The 18,500-nt window shown below is 58.6% G+C and overlaps 1 protein-coding gene across 1 annotated transcript; it reads right to left on the reverse strand.

The window, feature by feature from the left end:
• Positions 1-1,492: 1,492 nt before the first annotated feature.
• On the reverse strand, positions 1,493-18,484 carry BESB_078320 (uncharacterized protein; the record flags this gene model as incomplete). Its single annotated transcript, XM_029366194.1, has 19 exons — positions 1,493-1,595; positions 1,970-2,635; positions 3,109-3,392; positions 3,497-3,745; positions 4,139-4,314; positions 4,823-5,057; positions 5,285-5,580; positions 5,931-6,087; positions 6,277-7,397; positions 7,633-8,608; positions 9,076-9,624; positions 9,813-10,341; positions 10,664-10,877; positions 11,350-11,549; positions 11,700-11,903; positions 12,367-14,992; positions 16,050-16,515; positions 17,120-17,999; positions 18,339-18,484. 19 exons carry the CDS (start codon positions 18,482-18,484, stop codon positions 1,493-1,495), a joined length of 10,077 nt encoding a protein of 3,358 aa, XP_029217625.1.
• Between the last annotated feature and the right edge of the window lie 16 nt (positions 18,485-18,500).

Here is an 18,500-nt window from a genome sequence, read left to right on the forward strand (position 1 = left end):
GGGTCCGCACTTTGCCAAACGACACATGCGCGAGGCGGTTTCGTGGGCATCTGCCATGTAGTTCCCGCCTAGGCAAACTTACGACAGAGACACATGGCTCGCATCGCAGTCGGCTCTTCTGAGGGCGTCTCTAGTTCACCTAGCACAGTTCTCACGAGGAGACGCGTCTAGCCTCAACCGCCGTAGCCGCCGCCGAGTGTCCCTGCTCTCAGTTATGGCGAGCGGGCGCCGCAAGTAGCTCAGCGAGTGAGGAGGTTCGGGAGGCTTGGCTCAGAAACGGAACTGCAAAACTGAAGTACTAACAGGCGCTCCCTCCCGGAAGACTGCCTGCAGCACTATCTAGGGGGATACGAGTATATCAGGGCAGGCACTGGTGATAGGGGCGCCGACACGCAGTCGTGTAGAAACTCGGCAACGATTATACAGTGGATATTGCCTCTTCCATAGAACACACATTTTACATCATCTCCTAGGATTGTGTCACATCGCCTTTGCTTTCTTCAAGTGCCTCTGACTTTTGCGTGACCCCACTCGTTCAGCTACACGAAACAGGAAGCGGTATATATATCCAGGTCCATGTCGCGTGATACCGGCGACGTCCTGTGTGCGAAGACTGAGGGTGACCAGTCGCATAAGTCGGTTGCTCGAGATGTCGCCGAGCTTTTTTCAAAATCATGAAAACTCTTTACTAATTCATTGCCTGCATGTATCAAGGAAGCCCGTTGTGGTGTTTCGGGCAGCGGGCCCCTGGTGTCGAGGTGGCGAATCTGCTTTTGTTTGGGGTGGGGGATGCGAGGAGGAGCGCGGGGAGTCTTTTACAGGTTTCCCTCTCGGCTGGCTTTACAGCCGTTTCCACAACTCGGGACAAGAAAAAATGGTACAACCGACTAAAAGGCGAGCGCTTGACAAGACCGCCCAAACGGATGATGCAGCGACAAATTTCGTTTACAAAAAAGCCGCGAAAAAAAAATGCCAATGAAAAGGCGCAGAGTCCCTTCTCCACCAGGCAAGACAGCCAAATTGTAACACATATTTTCAACTACACCAAGAACGTGTAGTCAGTGTGTTAGAAGACGCGGCTACACGTATAAACCAACATTTCATTATTACATGTCCCCGGATACACAGCGGCATGTCTGTCAAAGACCTGAATGGAAAAATAGGTGTCGCCAGGTAACAAAGTCAAAAGCTAGACTGTGTCTCGCATATTCGATTCGGGCCACGTCATCCTCTCGTGTAGAAAGAATTAACGCCTGGCACACATTTTAGAGCATGCTTTGCTGATGCGCTAACGGCTTGCAGGATGCCGACAGCAAGACTCTCTTTTTCCACAAATTGTAAGGCCGGCCTTGATACACTCTTGGTCGCCGGCCCTACTAACTACGTACAGCGGACGTGACTGACTGCACGCTTAGTCAGCACTCCGCAATTCTGCACAAACAGAGGGGCTCGCGAAAGAAGCGAAAGAACAGCAGAGATGTCGAGTAACTATTTACCAAAATGGACACCAACCGGCGTAGGCGACGCACAGGTTCTCGACGCCGTTCGCTTCCTCGATAAGTCTGTCAACCTGAGCTGGGATATCCAAATAGCCGCTGCAAACACAACACGCAGACACACCACAGCAGGTACTCTGGGGTTCACGAAGTAGCTTGGGGGTCCGATGCGGTCATTCTGTGATAAGTCTACGATAGGCCCGCTTGCCTCCATAAGCGAGGCCAGCACATCCGAGATCGTCCACATTCAGCTACTTTGTGAGAAATCCCTCGGCAGTATCGCTGGCACTGACACGGCGTCTCACTCCGCCGAATACTTCGTATTCCTACACGTTAATACCACACCCCTAATACCCGAATGCCGGGAGTCTCCGTGATAGACCATATAAACTGTTCATTTGCTTGCCGGACTGCGCACAGTGAGAGCGTTTTTGCTTCGATTGACCCCGCGTCCCATCCTCAGCGTATCTTACTCAAAGTCGTAGCCAGTAAGCTTGGCGTCAACGCGAGCGATCGCGCGCTTCGCATAGGATTTGAGAAGATTGGTCTCCTCCACGCTTGACGCTCGGGCAGCCTCGTCACTCCGCCTGGGAGAAGTCGCCTGATACCCGAGCCGGTCCATGCTTCCTCGCCGGCTGCGGCTGACGGGGCGCTCTAACTGCTGCAGACTTCGGCGACGGAACCTCGATGCAAGATCGTTCCCTGATTTTTCGCGCCTGGATGTCGAGACGCCCGAAGGGTTCGCGTCCAGGTCCCCGTCACTGTCGCTCGCTGCCTGTCGGTCCCACGGCTCCCCTTGGGCGTCGAAGTCTCGCGGGCTTTCAGTCTTGCGTGATGGATCTTTCCCTCTGCTCGCACCCTCGCCGTAGATGCGTCTCGCTCTGCTGCCTGCCCAACACGGGTCGGACCCCGCGGGACTCGGCCCCGCGGTTCTGGGGGAATTTCTTGGGTTGTGTTGCTTCCCGAAGACGTGATACAAGCGCCGACCAGTTGACTCATCATCGACGAAAGCAGCCTCAAGCATCGCAACAATCGCATCTCGATTCAGCCTCAAAAGAGTCATCACTTGCTCACACGTCGCTCGAAAGGTCCCCTCCACTGTGCCGCTTTCCAGGGCACAGACAATCATGCGCGTCAACCTGAGAAGGCAAGGAGACGCGCAGCGGTCAATGACGTGGCATGAGACCTGAGGAGCTGTTACGGCGTAACGAAATGTATCATCCGCACCGTGGCTGAATCTGCTGTGGTAAATATGATGAAGGCAAAAAAGGCGGGAGAATCTTTCTCTTCCCGCCTCTTGCGTCCCGAGCTCGGACAAACATCCCAACCTCCTGACGATGATAGAGGAAACCAACCCCTGGCGACATGGACCCGAGGTTTTACGATAGCCTCTAGCATGCTGTTTCAACGTCTAGCTGCAAGGTCATGAGCACTGACGAGGTGCCGCAGAATACGCGTAAACAGCGCACACTTGACACAATTAGTTCTCTAGAGGTGCGGACTTTCCCTGTTCGCTTCCTGGGCCGGTGCTCCAGCGGCGCGCGTTCGGGGAGGAAGCTGCGAGACTCAGTCTGAACTGTCTCCGTTGCTGCCTGTGAGCGGCCTGGCTTACCTGAATGGGACCTTTTCGGGGTATCGGAGTCTGTACGTGGCGACCTCGAAGCAGTCACTGAAGTCAATATGAGCCACGCGCCCTGACTCGCTCATCAGCAGCAGATTGGAAGGATGGCGGTCTCCAAGTCCGAGGACATAGCCGACCATCGATATGACGGCGATGCTCTTGCAAAAGTTGGTTCGGTGAACCAGCCACTCTTCACTGTTTCGCGCCTGCAACCAAAGAATTCGCCGCAGGGCCTGAGCACTCGTCTCAGCAGACGTCTGCTCAAAGAGGTCCACCTGCGCAGAGACGCAAAAACCCACAACCAGAAAGCTGATGTCCATGCGAAGGCGTCTACCGCGTCCGGTATTCTGTGTGTCCTCGCGCGCTTGCCGCGGCTCACCTTTTGAAGCAGCGTCAGCGAATCGTATTTTTGGTAGAAGGACTTCAGCACCAGCTGCTCGTGGTTCACTGGAATACCGTCTTGCTGGCGGAAGGCCTTGATCAAGTTGAGCAGGGTCTCCGAATTGTGAAGCCAGCCAATCAGACCGGCGCTCGGCGACAGCGGCACAACGCAGTAAAGAGGAATCGACAGTTCCTTCCGGCGCACGTGCGCGTTGCTCTCCATCAGGTGGTTGATTAGGCACAGAGCCTGCGCACACAAGCAACAGAGCCATCTCAAAGGCACACTGGAGAAGTTTTGTGCGGCGATAAAACACAGGAAATGGCTCGAAAACCGTTCCAACGTGCGCTGTATAGCAATATCTCCGTCTGCCAGACCTCGGCTGTCTTTTGTGCAGAGCGAACATATATGGCCGCACGCATCAGTCTAACGCCGCCCATCTACGCGGCACACGCCCCCAGTCCACTTAGAAATCCACAGGTCCCGGATTTCGCAAGGTGAAGAAACCGGCGCCACGACGACGGCACTGGTACAAGGAAGACAGACTCTTTTGCCCGGGAGAGTGTAGTTCAGCCATGAAAGTTCCAGTCAGCAGCTTACGGAGAACAGACATTCCGATTAGACCCCAGACGAGCGGCTAACCTGCATGATGCGTTCGTCCTGCGTCAGGTCGTCCTGCCCCTTGAGAAGGAAACGCCAGACACGACCATCGCTCCCCACAATGCCGATTTTGCGCGGGCGCTGTTTCGACGTAAAGACCGACACCTCGCCCAAGAAAGATCGAATCAGCGGATATTTTCGGCCTGCCCCCGTTGTGCCTGCAAAACAACGGAGAGGTCGAGCAAGCGCGATGCTAGGACCGGAGAAAGCAGCGAAAAACCGACGTGGAAGCCTCCACTTTTGAGGGTCCAAGTGCAGAAAGGCGCAGTCGATGCTGTCATGGACATAGAGGGGTTCCTCTCCGACGGAGAAGAGGTGAGTACAAAACAAACAAGGCTGTGCCTGGCAGTGGCAACGGAAATTTTTTTTTTGTTGCAGTTACTGGTGTCTCTATATCGCACAGTCACGGGCGCCAGGCAATTCTCGGCGCTGTTGACTGAGCTGCGACACTCCTGCGCGAATGGCTGGCCGCGTGTCTCGTATTTCCCCACGTTCGTGTGCAACTGTCTCGATGCAGCATGATTCGTAAATAGATCTCCATGGTATGGCCTGAATGTATACGCACTATCCCGTGACTGTGTGTCCCTTCAGCATATCGCAGAGCTGCAAGAATTGGACGAGGCTGCAGTATGAAACCTTCTATTCCTTCTACTCAAGATTGGTCACCTGGAACGGCAAGCTGAAGATCTTTCACTTCCGCGAGTGCGGCAGAGATTTCCTTGAGGTCAAGGCGTTTCAGGTTCTGAGAGTCTTTGAGAAGTCGGGAGAAAACTGGCAAGTAGAACATCCAGCACTGGTCAACGTCGTGCGGATTTCCACTTCGCCGGAACCGTTCTAGATACGCACGAGCGTTCTCCAGCTCGCGGCCGTACTTCTGAAGGAAGAGGGTTTCCCTGAAAGTCTGCTCACAGACACGGATTCTCCACAAAGGAAAGACATCAGGCGATATGGCGCTACAGTCATCTGCATGCTGGATAGACGCGGCCTGTCGAGACAAACCCCCGCATCTCTGTGGCGCTCCGGAGCACCGTTCTAGCCGTTTTCGAAGCACTGTTCCAGCTCTACACCCTTGCCCACCACGGGGATCCTGGCATCGAATGCCATTCCATAAATCCGTCGTTCACGTACCTGTGGGCCTCTGCTCAGTTCCTGGTGCATAGGCTCGAGGATGTCGACAGCTTTCTGGTAGTCATTTCGAGTGTGATGAGCCTCGCTCGCCTGCTCCAGACACCGGAGCCAGCGTTCCTCCCAGAGAGCCGAGACACGCACGACTTCTTGGCTGACAAGCAGTGCCTGCTGGACGAGCTCGCGGTGATCTCGCGCCATGATGTTGAGCAGGACGCATGCGGACGACGAGAGGTGGGGCGTCGTGCTCTTGCTCGCCACCGCGACCGGGAGAATCAGCTCTTGGGGAAACTCGGTAGCTGCTCACACAGGAAATCCAGCCGGTTCAGCGACACCATGTCACGCAGGAATGCCTGCCTCTCACGGCGTTTGCTGGTGGAGGCGCCACAGAAGGCAGCGGTGGCAAGCTTCCACGGGCCCCGTAGTCTAATGGGATGCGGACGAGTTCCCGCCGGCAGGCGGCAAACTCATCACAGGAACCTTGTCTCGGATGCGGACCACAGCTGGACTCCGCAAACGCGCCAAAAGACACGCCGAGATAGGCACACACTCAGCGAGAGGATGGCTGCCTGTGTGCACCATCGTCGCCGCCGTTCACGAGATATCCTCCCCCCCCCTTTGTTTCCTTGGTGGTCCGTGTTCTCCCTACCTGCTTTGCTCAGAAGGGTGACTAGCGATCCTCGTAGGCAGGAGTCGGGCGCGCTGAGGCGTCCGACGAGCTGTGGAATGACATCCAGCCATGTAGCTAACGGGACAGTGCTGACGCCTTGCTGCACCAGCGGGCACATGACGGGTATGTCCGCATGCTGAAGAAAGAACAGGGCGCAGGACAGCGAGGCACCTCGAAATTTCTCCTCGGTGATGTCAGTCCGCATGCATGATCTCCATTGCGTCAGGCCAGCTGGCTACCACGTCGAGGCCGCACTGAACTGCTTTGTGCGCTGCGCTGCCAGCGCCCGCGATGCAGTCGCCGGCGTAAACGTCTTTTTGCTTACCGCGAACCAGAGCTTAAGAAGTCTCAAGATGTCCTGGAGGCTCGTTGCAACGGGTTGAAGCTCGATAGACCGTAGAAAGGCGCGAACAGCTTCTACAATAAAGTGTGGGAGCATGCTGACCAAGATCTGTATTTCTGCTTTCTCCTCCAGTGGCTCCGCCTCGTGCCGCGATGGTCTGCACGAATCGCTGTCCATACTGCATTGAGGTATCTGCTGCACCCCTCCTGTCTCGTGCGGGTCCGCTTCGTGTCCTTGCCCCTGCGGGAGCACCCGTTCTCCGCCACAGCCGTCCGCCTGCCCGTCAGCTCCGTTGCGTTGACCTGCGTCCTCGTGCGCCGCTGCCTGGCTAGACGCAGTGCAGGCCACGTCCGGTTCGGTGTCGACTATGCTTCCGCTGTCCTCCGAGGGAGCGTCTGGAGCAAAAAGCTCCCACTCGTGGTACAGGTCCCTTAAAGCATGAGGAAGCAGGGGCGGCTGCTGCAGCAGCACGGCGCTGTCTCCGTAGTGGCTCATGGTCTGGGCGCGGGAGAATCGGCGGCGGCCGTTCTCGTCGAAGCCACCTGGCGAACAATCTTGCCCGCACATGTCACGGTCGTAGTCTCCGAGATCGCCTCTTGGGCATCCCTGCCATGCAGAACCTCCGCCGCCACTGCGAGGCTCTGTCGCCAGGACGGCGTCGGTCGGGGTCCGCCCAGACCGGCTGGCGCCCCTTGCGCCTCCCAGGGAAGGGCTGTCGGCGGGGGACGAGTTGCCGCGGGCAGGCGGAAGCAGGTAGGAGCTCGGTACATTCTTCAGTGCCTCTGCCACTTGGAAGTTTGTCACTGCCCACGCAGACCAGGCCTTCGAGTTCCGGCTCTGCAGCAGCACTGCTCGGCGCTGCCACTGGAGGATCTGAAAGAGTGCATCCGCGTTGCAGGCCCATGCGCTGTGGACGTGAGCAGGGCCGTGGTGCAGAGGCAGCGCGTTGTTAGAAGACGCGCCGTCCACCGAGACGAAGAAAGGCGACCTGTCTGGCACGCGGCCTAGCAGACGCGGGTTCTTCCGCGGAGCGTGCATCTGAACGTCGTGTAGCAGGAGCGGGGTGCCTAATCCCGAGTTGTAGGTATCTTTGATCCACTGAGCTGCACAGAGATCAAACCCACACACACAGGTCCCTGGGAAAACGTGTGCAGAAGCAGGCGAACGAAAAGTTTGTCTACGACTCACGTGGGAGGGATAAAACAAGTGCGCTAGTCTTTGCTCGCATGCTGGCCGTTGGGGGGGCCTGTGATCTGTGCCAGTCGATTTCTACGTCTGACAGAGCCAGAGAAGCATGTAATCACACATTGAGGTAGCCGCAAACCCCCTGCGCCTTACCCAGCTTCAAATGGCTGAATGAGAGGAGCCGGAGGCCCTCTTCTTTGGTCAGCCCGGCAGCGGACCCCAAATTCCACTGGCGGAGGCCGCCGTGGACTGCTTGGCTGCACAGGTGCAAGCACAAGTGCCAGCTGCCGTCTCCGAGGATATCGGGTCTGGAGTCTCTTATCGCTTCTCCTATGCAGATGACTGGCGCGTCCTCCGCCGGCCGCCTCAACCGCCGTTCTCCGCGTTTGAGTCTCTCCCAGACTGGATCAATGTCGGGTTGTCGTGAGAAAGCTTTGAACGCCCCCTTGCTCGGACTCCGCGGGGTCGTCGCCCCTTGACCAGGCGCCGTCCTGTCATGTAGCTCTTCCATGAGTTTCGTCACGACTAATTCGGGGGGCAGAAGATCCCCCAGACTCTCATATCCGCACACCGTTGCTTTCACATCCGCCAGAAAGTTCCTATATACTTCCCGATGCCGCGCAACCCGCAGGGTGCCCGTCTCGAGCGAGTGCCTCCGGCTCATCCGCAGCCTAGTCTTGTCACTCCGGGGCGTAAGGGGGGGAAGGGACATAGTGTGACCCGTAGAGGCTAACGAGAACCCAGGAAGCGACTGCAGCCCTGCGGCGCGGAGCCCGCGAGCCTTCTGCGGCACAGCGTGGAACTCCAGCAGGCCAAGCGCCCTCACACAGAGAGGCACATCCGAGCCGTGTGCGCAGAGCAATTGTTCAGGCACGTCGTTGAAGTAGGTCGTAATAAACTGGCAGCAGAAACTCGTCAGAAGCAGCTGCGCCTCCATTTTCCGCCCAACTGCATGAAGGACTTTGAAGGCTTCCAGCGCCACGCGTGGGTCGTGACACGAATGTGGGTGATCTCTGAGGGACTGAATGATCTCCACTGACAGCCGCGCCCGATTCTGGTGCCGGCAAAGAGAAGAGAACCGCAGCCACGTAGTTGCGTCTTCGTGGGGTGGAACAATGAGGGAGCGAACCTGGAACGCAGCGAACAGCAAACGGAAAAAAATTGGCTGTTGCCCAAGTGTTGGTATATGCATCGCAATTGTTGCGCACACCCCTGATTCATGAGCATTCTGAAAGGACTCGCTCTGTCAAGCTTCCTTTCTTCCCCCCCCCCTTCCCCTTCCCCCCCGCCGTCAGTGGGCTGAGTTCCTGGGAAGCGGGTCGTTGCGGCCATCGTTCTGTCGGTTTGTCGAGCGGTGATCCTCGTCGGTCCTCCTTTGCGTGGTTCTAGCCTCACGAGGCATTCACGAGTATTCACATTGAAAGGTAATCTGGAGGCTCTGTCTCAAGGCCAACTGCTCTCACTGTTTAAGCGTTCGCCCGCAGTTCCTTTATTGCCTCTTTGTGGCACTCTACTACCCGTGAAACGGCGCTGGCCTGTTCGACTAGCTCGCGGAAACAAAGCGCTCCGCGGCGCCTCCGTCCACTAAGCACTTACTCTAAGGAGCTTCTGCCATGTCTCCGCGTCCGACTCGCAGGTCGCGAGGCGCGTACGCCACAGGTGGCGCAGCTGTTCCGAGCCCACGCGCTCGTCCTCCACGCCCTCGTTGTCGCCTCCTGGATAGCTCTTCTGTCCGCCGTCTCCCGAGCCCAAATCCTCTTGTCCGCAGCGGCACTCGCAGGGCGACATCCCCCTGCAGACGGGGCACGGCCCGCGGAACCGCTTCCAAGCCTCTAAGCCGCTCTTATGTCCGATGGCTGCGTCGCTCACACTTCCGCTGGTGTAGTTGGAACTCGGGTCGTGTTGCCCTTCCTCTCGGCGCCTCCTTTCGCGCTGCAGAAGCTCCACGATTTCTTCGAGCTCCGCGAGCTGCTGGAGGGTCACCAAGGCAGGGTAGGCTCGCTTGTACGATTCTCCCAGCAACGCCGTCAGCTCCGGGTCAAGCAACTGGCGTGCGCGTTGAATGTACTCCAGTGCCTCCTGGAACTCGCCACGCTCGAAGCCGAGGATTGCCATGTAGAATGCGCGTTCGTAAGAATCCGGATTCTAAGCAGAAACAGAGGCGAACAGAGGATAGGCGTGGAGCCACGACAACATGTCTCCCAGCCCAATAGAGGAGACAGGCGGCGCGCCCTATCTAAGAAAACGAGCCACTATGTCGTGTCTGCCGGCATGTTCACGGAAAGAATCTTGGTCGCGACTTCCCCTCTTGTCTCGAGCCATATGTGACTCACCGGGAACCACTGAACGTATCGCTCGAGCGCCGCCCAGTCGCGGAAATGGAACGCGACAGAGGCTGCAAGGCTCGCTGTCTCGCGACGTCTCTCCATGACTTGGACGCGCCTGTCCTGAGCCTGGGTGTCATCTTTCTCGCCTTCTTGTTGTGTGTGGAGAGGACACAGCGGCGAATACGTCGCCACCGCAGGCGAAGAGAGGCTAAGTAAACTCGGAAGGGGGCGGAATGCGAATTCCGACGAAGGCCGGTGGAAAGGATACAGTCCACCAGAAGGCGGCGCCTGGAAGGCGGAGATGATGGAGCTACATGTCATGGCAGGCGAAGGCATGCTTTGAGACGAGGCCGAGAAAATAGATGATCGAGGCGAAGCGGAGGCAGAGGGCAACTGCAAAGAAGGCATGTCGGAGCCGTGTCGTAGCGGGTAGGAGCGGGCAAAGTCCATCGGTGAAGAATCGAAGAAGTCGTCTTTCCACATGTCTGCAGCCAAAAACGCCAGGCGTTCCCACTCGCCTAGCGCTCGAAGGCACCTATGAGTACAGCACAAAGACGCACAGAGTCCGCTCCAAACGCCTGGCGCTCACGTTCCGCTAGCCCTCTACTCCCGTGGCTTTGCAGCCGACCCGAAATCCAGCTGCAAAGCACAAAGTACGGTGAGTCCGTAAAGTCAGCCGTCTGCGTCCGTTTCCTAGGCACCAGACGCGCGCGCAAGGGCGCGGCAGGCCAGCAAGTGTTCAGAGAGACCAGAAAGATGAGAGAACCTTGCCCTGTAAGATGAAGCCGCGCGGAGTAGCGTGTCTTGTTTCAGGTTTCGCATGGGTAGTCGGTGTGATGTCCTCGGACGTGGCTTACCGCATTTTGCCTTTGAGCCATTCCGCGTTGCTCGGATCCTCGCGCTCGCGCTGCTCATACGCCTCCAGGGCTTGTTCCCACTCGCCGAGTTGCACATACCAGCACTCCTTCACCGGGAGCCGCAGCTTCTTTTGTGAGTGCGCCAAGATGCCGCGAGCCGCTTCCAGCTGCTGCATCTCGTTGCTGAGTCGAATCAGAGCCTCCACAGACCCGCCTGCAAAGACCACGGCACAGCCCGCTATGCGTGATGAGCCAAGACGCAGCGAGCGACGTGCAGCCGCCACCCCTCCCTCGAGACACCTTCGGGACCGCGAAGTGCTGCCGCAGTACCCTGCGACTGCGCAGTGTTCCTTCTCCTTGCACACCGAGCGTCCCTGCGACCCTGACGGATCGACTCACGGTGTCGCACGCTACGCAACAGAGGTCGCATAGCCGAACTCGCCAGTTACACTCTCGCGGGACCCCCGCCGTGGAAGAAACGGGGTCTTCAGGAGCACAGAACCCGGCTGGTCCACCAGCGCACAGCGCTATTCCGGGGGGTTCCTCTATCTACCAAACGCGAAGGGTTGCGGCGTGTATCTACTGATGTGCGTGATGACCTCCTTTGGCTGTTGCAGACCTCGTGTCACTCGTCATCACGTGCAGTTCGTCAAAGGGTCTCTCAACGTCTCTTCTCTGCCCCGTACCTGGATCCGCCAGCCAAAGCTCTTCACGGTACCGAATGGCTTTCGCGTTCGCCTGGCATTTCTCAGCTACCGCAGCAAGCAGCTGCGTGTCCACGGGGAGAGGCCAGCGCTGTCGCTCAATCATCTCCACAAGATTCAGCATTTGCCGCAGAGAAGACAGCGACACCTCTGGGCACACCAGGAGGCGTCGTAGGCCCCGCCTGGAACAGAAGGCAAAAATGCAGGAACCTGAGACAGCGGCGGCATGTTGCCGTGAGACATTGGCGGCATGTTGCCGTCAAGACGCCTTCGATAAAACGCGGCGCGCTCTCTCTCGAAGCGCTGCAGTTGCCTCTCTACCGTTGGCTTACCCGACTTGATGCATCTGTTGGAGATCGCCTTGTCTGCAGCACGAAGCCCAGTGCGTGAGGAAGACTGCAGGCAGTAGAGCTGCGGCAACAGACGGGTCCTGAAGTGCAACTGGCAAGCATGCCCGTACCGCGGGAGCGCGGCATTCCTTCAGCATCGCCAGGGAGACCTTCCGGAACCAGCAGCGCATTTCAGCCTTAGTTGTGCTGAAGGACAGGTGCACAGCATGTCCGCATTCAGACCAAACGGAAATCACGTGTTAGGAAAGACACATTCTCCGCGCGTCTTCTTTACGGCGAAAGCCCGGAGTTCCTAAGGCCGGTGTCACCAGGCTCGAAGTCGAGCTAACAAAATCGAACCGCACGCTCCGCATGAAGAATTATCGCTCTGATGTCACTGCCTCGGAGCCGAGTGCATTCCTAGCAAACGCGGTTCCAGGAGCTGAGCAGTTCTGGCGAAACAGCCAATAACGCATGTCGCAAGTAGGCCTACAAACATCGCACCCTGCTGGCGCTAGCTTCTACCTCTCGAGTAGGTCCTCGCAGCGTCCGCGCTCTCGCGCCGGGCTCTGCTGAGCGCCATGTGCCATGTACCACGAGAAAGGCCTCTAAATATCTCCCCTAGATTAAACCTAAGCCTCCCCGCACGCATGTTTTGTCAGACACTCACAAGTCGCAGTTCGACCAGAGCTCGTGGGCAGTTTCCGAAGTGTCAGGATGAGGAACCTCGTCCCCGGCTGCTTTGGCCTGTCCACTCTGATGTCTCGTGCTCCAGGCCGCACTCCTGTCGCTCGTGTTTTTCTCGTCTCCGCACTGTGCTCCGTCCTTTTCTTCTTCCGAGAGTCCCCCAGTGCGCGTTTCCCAGTCAGAGGGGTCGATTCCTTCCCCGCCGCGACTGGCGCGTCTTTCCATCCGGCCTTCTTGGTCCGTGGAGAAGTTTGTTTCGGACAAGATCCTCACGGGCCAAGAGGCACTTCGCTGCGGTCTGTCCTGCGCCTCGTCCTTTGTCTGCGCGCCTCCCTCTGGGCCTCGAGCGCCAGTCTGTTCACGAGCGGGGACCCGCTGCTGCTGCAGAGTCTGGTTCCTTCGAGCTTCTCGCTCACTGACGTCCGCCGGCTGCGCCACTGAACTCTGATATCTGCTGACCCATGACCAGCGCGAGGTGCAAGGCGCCACAGCGAGCTCAGAAGAAGCTTCCCTCTGGTCTCCCGGCTGCCTGGCCGTTGGCGAAGCTGTCCTATCGAGTGCCTCGAGTTGGCTCGTTCGCGGCGCGGGCAAAGCAGACGAGTCAGTTTTCGTGCTTCTGGTCGCGACCATCTGATCAGAAAGACCCCCAGCCGCGGCCTCCTCAGCAGTTTCCACCAGCGGCCCTCCGTCGGGGTGGGTACTCGCGGAAGGCAGGGGGCACACGGGGCTGGATCTGCGTTTAACCGTGTAGCTGCCGTCGGGCAGGTAGGGCTTTCCGGAGTCGACAACGGCCTTTTGCATCTGGCGGACGTAAACGCCAGCTTCTTTTGGGAAGAGGTGCCGAACTGTCTCAATGATAGAGAGGACCTGTCGTCTGAGCTCGATCGGGGCTCCCTCCTTGTCGTCGCAGTTCAGCGTACCGACTAGACGAGCCATGATTCCACCCAGGAGCAGCGGGAACTCGCAGTGAGACAAGAGCGAGTCGATCGTTTTGAGAAGAGCCAGTCGGAGTCCCAGAGGTGCGGCTGAACAGCAGCAGCATTTGCAGCTGGAATAGGTTGTGCTGGCGTCTCCACTAGGTTCAGAGAGGATTTGGCGATCCACGCGCCTCCGAGTAGCTTCCTTGTCGTCACGGGGACCTCGCATTCGCAGCGACGCTTCTGCAGCCTCGCTGGTCACCACAAACGACGAGGGTGATATCGACGGCACGGTACAGAGCTGCGCCAAGAACATGACCTGATGTCCGACTGTGGGTCGCAGGATCAAGCCGCAGCGTCGCAGAGTCTGCAACGCCCGTTCCGCCAGTGCTGTATTGGAGCAGCACCGTCGAGTATGCACGAGCTCCTGGATTTGCCATGCTGCCCTGCCGCTGTAGTCAGTAATGCGCCCAGGGAGCTTCGCCAGCAGAATCTCCAGAAGAGGCAGCAGGACCCAGACCTCTTTTTCAACTTCGCTGGTCGTCTCGGAAGGCCACCACGCATCGTTGATTGCCCCGAAGTCATTTAGGTCGTCGACGGAAGCAGTCGGTGGCTCCGCCTCCGCCTCCGCCGACGCGGTGTCTGTGATACCTTGTCCGTCCATGTCGGGGAAGGGGGTCGGCGTAGAATCCGTGCTGGTGCTCGACAAAAGACCGCAGATCCTTCTTGGCATACTCCAGCGGCCTCGATACTCGCCGGGAGTCGTGTTCTGGGCTGGGTCGTCCCCCGGATTCCAGGCACGTGTGGAGAGGGCTGTCGGCGCATCGGGAGTCGACCAGTCAGGCAGTGCAGCGGAGAACCGAGGAAGCGCCTTCACAGCGCCTGGATTGACCTGCGTCTGATCGCTCGCTGGCCCCTGGCTCACTGCAGGCGGGCTGACCACGATACGAGTTGGCTCCAGCACTGTTTTTGCTGCATGTGCAGAATGACCCGCGGCCGCGCCGCCTGCCGCTGTCGCCCCTTGGCAAGCATGCGAATATCTCGGCCGCGTCTCATTGGTGGGAGTTCTGCTTCGGCCGCGTTTCGCAGACTTTTCCGGCGCCGATGCACCCGGATGAAGGGAGTGCTGGGCAGAGCCTGCTGGCCTCCTGAAGCGAACGTGGGGATGGTGGCGACACTCCTCTCTGAGTTCAGCCAGACAGCGGTCCATTAGGCAAAAGATGACGTCCAGGAAGCCGAGCGACTCAGGCCCAGGGGTGTGTTTGAAAAGGGAGGAGAGCTGTCCAAGCGTCGCCAGAATTGCCAGGCGGTGCTCGCGACTCGAACCCGACGCAGTCAATAGGGACGACGCAGTCCGAAGAAACTGAGGACGCACCGCCGCCACTGCTTCAGAGACAGTCGCCTCGTCACTCATGTCTACGCCAAGAGCCTCGACGCAACTCGAGCCGTTGCGGACGGAGCCCCGAGCTGGCATGACATCGCTGGAGACGGTGTCGCGCAGTCGTCCGTGTCGCAGGCTCTCCGTGGGACTCGAACTGGCACGACAGTCGGTCGCCACGTTCGAGGACCCGAGGGAGAAACGCACGATGCGCGCCATGGAAACGAAGGCCACGAAATGAACGTGGGAGAGGCCCGGGATGTCGATGACATTCATGAGCACTGACAGGCAGTGGCGGCTCAGCCAGAAGACGTCTGAAAGACGAAAACAAAACATAGCAGCGGAACGCCGTGCAGATGCAACACAGTGCCGTACGGCTTCAATCCTCAAGCCCGTGTCCCAACTTGGTTGAGCAATGTGCTAAGGAGATGGCGCTACGACCACAGGCAGACCCCGTCCCGACTCCGCCACTGAACAAACGCGCCAGCATCTCCCAACCTAAAGAACGCCAGGGGGGCCAAGTACATGGGAACGGATCGCGTAGGCGCAGCAGCACGTGACAAGAACGAAAGCCTCACAGAACAGATGAACTCGCAAACTCGCAGGGCCTCACGAAAAGCAGCACCGAACCGTGATTCCGACCCCCATATGCGACCCCCGGCAGAAAACAGTTTAGTGGCAGAATGTACCGGGTGTTCGAAGACGCAAAGGATCGGAAAGCTTCCTACAGACGCACGTGGCGGACGTGGACGATTCCAGTTTTGGTCTCCGCGCTTACCTTCCTTGCGGAGTGCGCTAGTGCGTCGCGTGTTTTCTCGTTCCTGAAGCGCGGTTCGCTCTTTGGCGATAGGGTCCCTTCCCAAGCCTCTTCCAGACCTGTCACAGCTGCCGAAGTGACCTGGGGCTAGAGACGCGCCGGCCGCACGGCGGCAGAACGAGAAAATCCAGGAAGTCTTTTTGCCCTCGCAAATGGATCGAGCCGGACAGCCCAACTCAATTAGGGAAGTCGGGAAGAGCACTTCTGCAAAAGCCGATCCTGCATACAAGTCGTACGTCGCGACGAAACCACGCGTGCATGTATCGTCGGTTCAACACGCAGTCCATCCCATGCTGCTGTCCAGCATACGTGCCTCTGAACCCCAAACGTGTCTCACCGCTCCCTTCCCCCCTCTCCCCTCCCCCTCCGTCCCCCGCCCCCTCTTACCCCTTCCCTGGGTCTGCGCGTATACTGTGCCGGAAGCCACAGCACGACCACAGCGGTAAACATTCAGAAAATCCCGCGTCAGGCAGCAGACGGCTGCCTGCGTCTCTCCCGCACTGTGGTCGTGTCAAAGAGCTCCGGAAAAGGAGAGTTCCTTGTTCGCGGTTTACCTTCTCTGTCTTCTCCTGCCTCGTGCACGTCTCTGTGCGCAAGGCCGCTCCACTTCAGCTCCTCAATGTGCGAGTCAGTGTGCCTTCGCTCTGCCTGCGGCAGACAGGTGTTGCCGACTCCCCTCCCCGTGTCATCCAAGGGACTCAGTCCAGAGAGCTCTGTCACCGTCCGAAGTCTTCCAGCAGCGTCCGTGGCACTCTGGCCGTACGGAGTGAGGTGAGGTGACGCAGAGACACGTATCGATTGAAACACCTCAGGCGCGATGGCGCCCAGCGTGCCGACCGCTCGCATTACTTCGAGTTTCAGTTTGCGGTCTTTCTGGCACAAAAGGGGCTCCAATACCTTCATGAAGCAACGGAGGAGAATGCGAAGGTGCTCAGGGGCGAGGTTGCAATGCCCAGTACGCCGAATCAAGGCTACGAGAAGAGAAACCGCTGCCACGCACTGGCCGTCGTCGAGCGGTCTCTGAGAACAGGAAAAGCGTCACATGTGTTAGGAGTGTCCGTGGGGATCACCGGCAGGGTCTGATCGCTTTGCTCAGCACTAGACAGTCGTGAGCGGCTCGCTCTGTCCAGCAAGGATCGATGGAGGTACTTTGGCGTTCAACAGCCCAAAAACGCGAAGACTAGTGACGCCACAGGGGAGTCCGCACGGGAAGGCTCCCTACTGAACGAATATTCCATCTGTGTTCCACACTGTAAACAGCCCTTGCAGTAGGCAGCCGAGCCCAGCAGCACGTCCACTGAAGACGCTGCCGGGACGCGTCGACTCTGCGCGTGTCCGCTTATGCGGCTGCGCGTCAAGCAGTCTGCCAGTCGAGTTCGACGTCTTTGCCAGGGACTGCAGTCCTGCGTGCAGGTCCTGTGTCCGGCAAATCAGTGGAGGGCGCCTCCAGCCCTCCGGACGCACCGCAGTGCTGCCTCATCGACGCAGTGCTGCCTCATCGACGCAGTGCTGCCTCATCGACGCAGTGCTGCCTCATCGACGCAGTGCTGCCTCATCGACGCAGTGCTGCCTCATCGAATCCTCGCGCGTTCGTCCCCTCGTCTCTCCGGTGGACTGCACTTACCACGAGCACTACGAGCAACACCGGCAGCACCTGTTCTGAGATTTCGTGAAGCAGCTGTTTGTCGGCTACGGAGCACAACTTCTCCAGCGCTTCAAGGAGAACCTGCACATGCCCGCGTTTCCCGCTGTTCGGCCCTACGCAGCAGCACGCGCAGTCGGCGTTCCTTCGGCAGCCCTCTTCACACTCCTGCGGCAGCTGCTCTGACGCGGAAGAGTCTCCGCGGTAAGTCGCCAGAGAGCGTTCCATCGAGCAACTGCAGGAGCTACTGTCGGCACTGCAGGGAGGGCAGTCGAAGCCGGTTCTGTCTCCGGTCGCCTCTCTGGCGAGATCCTTCAGCCCCCAGTCGTCTTCGTCTTCTCCCCGCGCACTGAGTTCGTCGACGAGAGGCGCTCCCGACGCCCCGCCCTTGTCGGAGCTGTGGAATCTCAGCGCATCGACGACGTCTGGAATGTCGCCCGGTCCCCCGCGGGTCGTCTCAGCCGGTTCGTGGCTGTCTGCGGGTGCCACAGGCACGCTGCCGTCACCTGTAGGCTGAACTATCCACGGTAAGGGAATATTGCAGTCAACAGCGCCACACAGCAGCGCGCGGGCGGACGGCGGCCTGACGCGCACGCGGCACCTCCCCTCCTTGTCGCATCCCTGGTCGTCCATGACGGCTTCTTTGAGGCGGGCAACGACCAACTCCACGGCAGGGCGGATGAAAGCCGCAAGAAGCGAACGCGCGCACACGCACAGCGACGCCAGAAGCTCGGCGACATGCGGGACTGCTTCGCGAGAAAAGGGCCTTCGCGAGGAAGAAAGGACGATCTGACTCATGTAGCTCACGGCTAGACCAGTCAACCCGCAGATCGATAGTATAGCTTGCTCCACCCGGCACAATCTGCCAGAACATCAAGAGGACAGCAAGGTGAACAACCGGTGGAAATTCACGAATGCATGCGAAGGTTGAGGCTGAGGCTTCTGTCCACGATACTGCCATGTAAACCGAAGCGGAGCAGACAGCTCGGCAACCACCTTCCGTCGAAGTAGTCTACGAAAATGAGGAAGCGGTGATGAGACAGGACCGAGACAACGTTTTCAGACGGGATTAAACATATTCAGAAACAATACTGAAGATGGATGGGGTCAGCGTGTCGAGGCACCGCGACTGAGTCTCTCTCACGGCATTCGGCTCCGTCACAAGGCCGCGCGTCTTCGAGCATGAGGGAGGCAGACGTACCTGCAGAGAACCTTAACGGCTCGCCGGCGAACGCTAATGTCCTCGTCAAGGCAGAGAGCCAAGAGCGATTCCATGAGCACAACCGAATACCGCATGAGCGGCGGAGTGATATCGCCTCCCTCATCGAGAGCGCGGACCCCTGCCATTCGAACCTCAAGGGCA

This window comes from Besnoitia besnoiti, chromosome VII (genome assembly GCF_002563875.1).
Source record: "Besnoitia besnoiti strain Bb-Ger1 chromosome VII, whole genome shotgun sequence".
Classification (NCBI taxonomy): Eukaryota; Apicomplexa; class Conoidasida; order Eucoccidiorida; family Sarcocystidae; genus Besnoitia; species Besnoitia besnoiti.